The sequence below is a fragment of the Sander lucioperca genome, chromosome 15 (genome assembly GCF_008315115.2).
Source record: "Sander lucioperca isolate FBNREF2018 chromosome 15, SLUC_FBN_1.2, whole genome shotgun sequence".
In the NCBI taxonomy this organism is placed as follows: Eukaryota; Metazoa; Chordata; class Actinopteri; order Perciformes; family Percidae; genus Sander; species Sander lucioperca.
In genome coordinates this window covers 25362629-25370885 of record NC_050187.1, presented here as the reverse complement: position 1 = coordinate 25370885, position 8257 = coordinate 25362629, and the positions used below count along the sequence as shown (strand labels likewise).

The 8257-nt window shown below is 42.5% G+C and overlaps 1 protein-coding gene across 3 annotated transcripts in view; it reads right to left on the bottom strand.

Annotated features, from left to right (window-relative positions):
• Positions 1-8257, bottom strand: part of map3k21 (mitogen-activated protein kinase kinase kinase 21) — a 29143-nt gene extending 20886 nt beyond the window's left edge. For all 3 annotated transcript variants that reach the window (XM_035992700.1, XM_031308513.2, XM_035992699.1), the window contains exon 1: positions 6489-8257. In XM_035992700.1, coding sequence (XP_035848593.1) covers positions 6489-7281 — 793 coding nt within the window. In that variant the 5' untranslated portion in view covers positions 7282-8257. The remainder of the gene's footprint in view (positions 1-6488) is intronic.

The following is an 8257-nucleotide window of genomic DNA, read 5'->3' as shown; positions in this document are numbered from 1 at the left end:
TATTAGAAAAATAAATCTAGTGCCTGTGTTCAGGCTAAGGGTAATGTTAGTATGTAAAGCCTTCACAGCTGTGCTAATGCACACAATCAGGCTGTGGCTAGTCTGTCTTGAGTATTGTTTTGCTCCTACAGACAATCGAAGGCCTATTTGGATATGATATGTTGAACAAGTGGAGGTGGGGTAATATAACCCAATTATTACATGTGCATCTCATGACAATTGAATTTGCCTGTATACTTGAGTCATTTACATGGGCAAAGCAACCTATCTTGTCAATTCACAAAAAGCTAATCATCTGTACTCCTTAACCTAAGTAGAGCACCCAAATATTGGGGAAAGATACTAAATGAAAAAAAAGATACAAGCACTTAAGAGGGCCGATGCGTGTGGCCTTGTGTTAGCTATTATGCAGATTTATAGTCTGTTTTCCAATTGTGAATTGCAATTACAAATGTCTTGTGATACTTTGCAATCACTGTCTTATAAACCTGTCATGTCTGAAAGGGTTATTACACAAACCATATGTTGTTTTCTGTACTTTTTCTCAGTCTGTATTTTCTTACTATTTTGAAGAGAAAATGTTTTGAAGCGTACAAACAGTGCAACGCAATAGGAGATGGATATGCCTCCAAGGCAGACCCCACCCTCAGTCCAACCCCCATTTAATGCCTTTTTCCAACAGTGGATCTTCAGGCAGATCTATCTTCCATGATGGAACAGGGGGAAGATCAGAGGCAGAGCTGCTGCCTTCAAAGCAGGTCCCACGCTTCTTCCCATTGCTTTCATCCCCTCGAGGTAAAAAAAGAAAAAGAAAACTTTTTGGGCAAACATGGCCATTTCTTCTCTCTTCAACAAACAAAAATACCTCAAGTATAATTCACATGTAATGTAGGTCAATGGAGGCCAAACGGCGTTGATAAACACGCTAAAAAAACTATTATGTGTCTTCATAACACAAAAATGACATACGAATTGACGTGTCATACATACGCCACTTAGTGAGATCAGTCTGCATATGGACCTAACATATTTCAAAAAATGCAAGTAAAAACCGTTTTGTGTGGCAGGGCACCTTTAATTTTTTTTTTTTTTTACTTTTGGGCTGACAGTGGCCGGGACAATTTCAACATATTGACCTAACCCTAATGCACAACCAAGAAGAGCAACAGCGAGTCTTGAAGCAGTACTGAGCGATGATTTCGCAAAACAACCAAAAAAGCCAGTTACATTTTTTTTTATCTCTTTGTCTCTTAGCAACAGACAGTGCTGTGTGAAGCTGTGCTCCTTATGATACAGCTTTAAAAACAAACTTTGAAATGGTATACAATCTACTACTAGGGGTTAAATTAAAGCATAATCTCAGCATAATTCAGAAGCTTCTTTCATTTCTTTGGCATAACTAAGCACTAATGCAACATGGTTGGTGTACAAATTCTGAGTGCAGCCTCCTAACTTGACGTGGCAGTATTTTCGTAACAGTGCCAACAGACTAAGCAGGATAGTAAGAGAGGGCTTCCTGTAGTAAGCAGAAACAAGGCTGCTAAACATTCCCCGACTGGTCCGTCTCTCTCGGTTGAAATGAGAGTGCCCCCGGGCATACTGGTTGATGGGAAAAGGATCAGGGCTAATGGCTGACTAAATCCATCTATCATGGTCACGTCTCTCCGGGCCACTTACTCTTTGTCTGTCCTCTTCCTCTCCTAGTTTGTGTCTGGTTAAGTTTGAATTAACCCATAACTAGGCTAATTAAAACATGACAAATGTAAAAGGTGTACAGCCACTACATTTTGCTGTATTAGCATCTATCAATGTGCTAGGGAGCTATAGAGGGGATTGGTTGATTCGGAAGGCAGCTCTTCTCAGCTGTGGGCCCTTTTCCTTTTCACCCTGCCCTGCAACAATAGGTGCAGTCAGGGAGAGGTCATAAAAAACAGAGTGAAAGCATCTCCACTCCTCCTCTCTCCCCTCTGCCCATTCTCTCGTCAGAGAAAAGACAGGCAGTAACTGTCTGTGTGTCACCAGGGGTAATTGTGGGAAGCCTGAGAAAAGTTGCCCTTCAACACCTAGTCAAGCTTTGGTAACTTTTCCTCTTAGATTTGACTTATTACAGAAGTAGAGCAAGACTACAGATAACATGATTCTCTACTTATACTTTTTTCTGACCTACATCATGTCTCAACTGTTTTCTCTCCAGTGGTGAGCTCGTTATGACCCATTAATTAAAAGCAGGGTTTAAGAGGTGTCTTTGGCAATGCTTTTCCCACAGAAGTAGGGTTGTTCACAGGGAAACCCAAATTTAGAAGACTGTTATAGTCTATCGACTAGTATTTTCATACCTAACGGTGCAGCAGCAGGAGGACGGGCAAAATTAAATGGAAGATGCATGCAAATTGGCTAGCACTGGTATATACTGGTCAAAATCATGGCTGTGTGACAAAAAATAAAATCACATGATGATGCAACTTTGTGGACGATCATGTAAACAGGATTATTATAGGAATATTGGTCACTTTCCTTAACAATATTATTTAGCTTTAGGCTACTTGGAGAATCCTGTCCGGACTGTCCATTTTCATCAGCCAATTATGATTGGGACTGTTGCGATGAGACGATTAATGCGACTGGTGGAGAAGACTATGATTCATCACAAAACCCACCTATTTATATTTGAAATTAAACATTTGCGCAGTGTGCTGCTACATATAGATGGAAATAACAAGTGGCATCTGCACATGCCCTAGCATTTTGCCCTGGTTGCTGCAACTACTAGATCAAAATAGGGTCCTTTAATAGTGTGATGGATGACACATGTTCTCTCCACTTATTTTTTTTCACTAATTTCTGTTTACTGATAGTGAATACAGACACAGGGAGGAGGGAAGGGAACACAGATACAACGTGATGAAGTCTAACAATAGCTTATAAGACTGATGGGAGAGTGCTGTTGCACACGCGCCACAGTGAACTCTATCAGTTTCATTGGCGTTCAAGCACACATTCCTAGCATGCTATCGCTCACACCAAGATGTGAAACTCAAAAGTTAATGTGGGTTATGCAGGCTGGCTCAGGGCCAGGTTTCACTGTAATTTCTGGCTCTTATCTGCTGCTCTAAGAAAACTTCCACTCATAGCTTGAGGGAGAGAGTATAAATCAAAGTTGTAAAATGGCAAAAATGGAAGGGTCAATAAAAGGATGTAGGCTAATGAATAAGATTGGGATAAACAACAAATTCCCTTATCTTATCCCATTATCAGAAAACCAAAATGAACAATAAATGTATCCTACTAACAAGTATTGTCTGCATTGTCAGAGTTTGATATAACTTCATGCTAACTGACATGGTATTGTACTTAGGGGACACATTCCTTCATTACAATGAACACTGCAAGTTTATTCCTCTCAGCTTGTCAAATTAGCAAAGTATTGTAAACATGGACCCCCAACTCTGAGCATGCACAGTGATGTCTGCCTTACATGCCGCCACCCTCCAGAAATTGCAAATGTTAGTTATTTTAGAACAAACTATAGTGCCCATACTTATTTTAATGAATGAATATGTCAATATAACAATACAACAGTATTAGTAAACAGTAGTTTTGGTAGACAATGGAGCTATATGGCACACAGGTATATACTATATCAGGCTGCAGCTACACAGACAAAACAACAGAATAAATTCATTGTTGGTTTTGATGTGAATAGGAAGTTTGTTGATTCATATTAAAATAAGAAAAAGTAACTACAGCATATAAAGTTTGAAAATTGTGTTGTGAAAAGTAGACATGAAAAATAACAAGAGGGGCAAGAGGGAGCAGAAAGGAACAAGGGAAGGAAGGTAAGTAAGGAGAAAAATAACGAAGTAAGGAGGGAAACCCCCTCAGTTTGTGGCAATAAAAGAGTACTGCTGCTCTCTGGGAGATTAAATATGAACGGAACAAAACAAAACGAGGGCTTTGAGACCCTCCGAGTCCTAGCCATTCTTCTGGCCACAGTAGCCTAGCAACCGCTGCTTGACCAGTCCATTGTGCAAACGTATGTTAAGCTTTTATCCCTCATTAGCAACATTCCTCCCTGCAGGCTGGGATTTTACAGATTAGGTTGAAAAACACAAAAGAGATTGGATAAATCTTGCTGACTTCCAACATATTACTTTACAGGCTAATCATTGATCAAATAGCTGTGTGTTTGTCTGCGTGGAGCATGTGTACACTGCAAGTTGATAAATGGCAGGCCGAGGAGTTGAGTGAAGGTGCTTGCATATGTACCTGTCTGTGTCCTGGTTTAGGAAAAATACTGGAGTGAAACAACTTGACAATGTATACCAAAATAGAAAAGACACACAGCCACACCAACAGACATTTTGCTCATTAATTATTTCAAAAGTGACAGATTGCTGATTAACAACCACTTACTGCAATGTATCCATTTTCTTTTTACCCCCCGTGTAGATAATTCTCACTTCTTTTATCCTTTTAGACTGACAGACGCACACACAACGCCAAGACAAGCAGACAACAGACCCTCACCAGCAGATGCAGTAACATCTCTAAGCTGCATTATTCTGGGTTTTTACTTGGAAAACAACCCAACACACCACAGGGTGCGCAAGGTGCGTATACTGTATGTGTGTAGTAGAGAGTCTTTTGTGAACTCGCTGCCCTGGTTCAAAGCAAACACATAGAGCTTCTTTAGTTCTCTCTTTATTTAGATATTAAGACAGTATATTGAATACAAATGTTGAATTGGTCTCCCATGAGCTTCATTTTAAATTCTTTACTTAAAGCTTATGCTGTCTCTATGTCACAGTGAAGTGGCAGGACAAACACAATGACTTGTGTTCGCAGCACAGTGCCTGTTCGGGGGAGTTTGTTTGTGTATGTTCACCAAACATCCGATTAGCTGAAACAGTTTAAATGGCAGCTAAATCCTCGCTCTCCATCTGCCCTATAATTAACACAAATCTGACATCTTAAATAAGACGACTTTTAGGGTTGGGCTCATCTACACTGTTCACCACATGACATCAGGGGCATCATATGCGCATAAAAAGAATTCAAAATTTTGTTTAAAATTGTTTGAAAAATCTACATCAGAAGGACACACTGAATGATTGTCCACATTCAAACATACTCTATTACAGATATTCTACACTACATTATTGGTATTAGATCTGGAGGGTTTTTTTATTTACTTTGACTATTTTCTTGATAATATAAGTGGACTGTAAAATTAGTTATGAGGGTTGATGAAGTGGGAACTTTTTGTCATGCTTTCACTATCCCTGCCTTTTATTAACTGAGACTATAACCATGTACATACAGGTCATGTGTGCAGCACATAGGCCTAAATGTTATGATCAGCGGGCATGTGTGTTTGACTTGTTTTTCATGGTCAATCTATGCAGGACCCTCCATATCTATATCTGTAAAGCACTAAGAGGAATTTTACAATCCAATCAAAATATCTTTATCAGGTGATCATGGATGGTCTGGTCTGTGTACATTTCACATGTTTTGTCTCTACATTCACACATTGACTCTCACAGCTGGAGATAAACAGACATCAGTACACGAGAGCTGCTCCCCACATGGCCCCAGATTGATAAGTATCTGATCACAAAGGGAGAAATAGTGTTTGGAGTCACATTACACACATAAACACACCTGTGTTGAAGTGGATGGACTGTGTCAGTGGGTATATGACTCAGACTCCTGTCCATTCATTATTCAGTCATGGGAAACTAAAGTGTGCTGGCTTGTTGTCAAATAACCCCCCCCAAAGTGAATGGTTTTCTCTATTATCATACCTTGATAGGTTCTCTGTCTGACTTCTTTTTGCCCTATGACCTCTGGTATTAGCTCTGGTTGGTCAAGCACATGGCCTGGCAGTGTTGAAAGTCAGTGGTGAATCACTGACTTTATTTGAACAACATTTCAACTTGGATTGGAGAGGGGGCTGGGAAGGTGTGTGTATGTTTTGGGATGAGGGGGGTTGGGGGGGGGGCAGCCCAGCTGAGCAAACTCTTTATTTCACATCCTCTTGATAGTATCCCCCACCACTTCATACACCCACAGACCTTTTCCACCTCCTTAAATCCATCCTGAGTAAAGGGCAGCGCTGCACCAGTGATGTTGTGAAATATATGTGAATTCTGAGTTTTCAGCAACCTCAATTTAGGATGTATTGACAAAAAAGTCCTAATAGCCTATAAGCATGAGGTAAACATTTCCCAATGTCCCTTGTCATCAATATTATATTAAACAATCACTATCTATATAATTGCTTTAGAAGAAGCTATAGTTACTTAACACAATTACTCAAGCAGAACTGAACTGCGACCAGCACATAACTATAAATAACTAAAGGAGGATGGAGTGCATGTGCAACAGGTGGATGGTTCCCCGTGAGGACTTTCTCCTAAAGTTAGGTTATTCATCTTAATGTATCTGTCTCAAACACACAAGCACACACTTCAATCTTTGCTTACTGTTGCTAGACTTCAGGTCACGATGGATAATGGGTACCACGGCCTCCTCGTGTAGGTAGAGCATCCCGCGTGCAATCTGCACGGCCCAGTTGACCAGGATGTGTGGAGGGATGCGCCTTCCGGTCAACGCCCGGTTCAGTGTCCCGCCTCGGGCATACTCCATGACCAGGCACAGGTTGGGCTCTTCCAAACACACTCCTTCCAGTTTAATAATGTTGGGGTGCTGTAGCATGGAGAAAAGTTTCGCTTCTTGTTTAACACTGGCGGCGGTGGCTGTTATGTCCTCGTCTGGGTCTTGCCGAGCCGCTTTCACGGCGAGCTCTTGATCTTTCCATGTGCCCCGGTAAACTTTGCCAAATCCACCCACGCCTATGATCTCCTCTAGTACCAGTTCACTGAAGGGAATCTGGACGGGCGAGCTCGGGACTTCCTCTCGTGCCCCCACAGATCCACTCGTCGCAGGGAGACGGTAAATAGCGGGCTGGTAGGTAACATAGTTTGAGGGGAAAATCCCGACCCGGTGGTTGATTTTACCCGTCCACCATCCCTCGTCCCCGGAGATTGCTGCGTCTTTGGACAGCACCTCCACCACGTCCCCTCGTCTGAGGCTGAGCTCATCCTCGCCGCTTGCCTCGTAGTCATAGGCGGCTGTCCACAGGGACCGAGTCGGGCACAGCGGAGCAGAGTGAGCCCACGCCCGAGCTGTGGGGCAGTCTGTCCATGCATGCTCCCCTGTCCTACAGCCGCCCGGCCGCCCTTCACCGTTTGGGAAAGCGGCCTGCGAGACATCCATTTCTCGGTGGCCGTAGCGACACCATAGGGTGCAGAGCTTTAAGAACAAAACTTTATAACGGTAAAATGTAACTTTTTGAAATCATCATGCTGTCACATCTAGGAGACTAGCTGATGAGAACAGATGGGCATTCCCTGCGCAGCCCACAACGGAATCAAACCGTGTCCAAAGTCCTGTGGGAGAGAGAGCGTACACAACCCTGTATCCACGTCGCCACTCCGGTAAAATTGTATGAGGGTCAATAACTTGTTAGCGAGATTGCTGGCTACGGTTAGCCGAAATGTTTTTAATAGCAGCGGTTAAATAGAAATGTAAAGTTTGAAACTAACAATTCATGTTAAATCTCAAATCATCTCTGCCATGAGAGATACATTTGTCCACAACAGTCTCTGCTCCTGCTGAATGCTAACACGAACAAGCTAGTTAGCTCTCTAGCGATGGAGCTAGCTAAGTAACCAAGTTTTCGCAGGTGCCGCAAGAGGTGCACCTGCACCGTCCAGTCCGACCAGATAAAGGGAGGCTGCAAACGACAGATTTCTCTTAGAAAGTCGCCAGTAAATATCGTCTAGTCACCGAATCCCGAAATGTAAAGTTCGCTTGCTCGTTTGTGGACTTTTAACAGGAATTTCAACTGCATTGGCGAGCGGGTTAGCTTAGCATAGGTCAGCCCATTGACTAGTAACGTTAAGGCAGTTGGAAAAGTTGCTCTTCTCAGCTTTAAGATCGGTTATTCCCAAGTTTGTTACTCCTTCGGGGACGTGAAGTAAAGCCAAAGGTTGAAAACACATCAAACATCCTGGATTTCAACGCAACAATATGGTAATAAAAACAAGAAAAACTTCGTCAACTTTTATCAAAACAACCCCCCATCGCCGCTGTCGCCAGACGAAGTAGGACCATGAGTAGGACCCAGCACAGTGCAGTGGCTGAACGGAGGATCTTTCTGGGGGACGCTGCTGCTGCTCTAGCTGCTGGC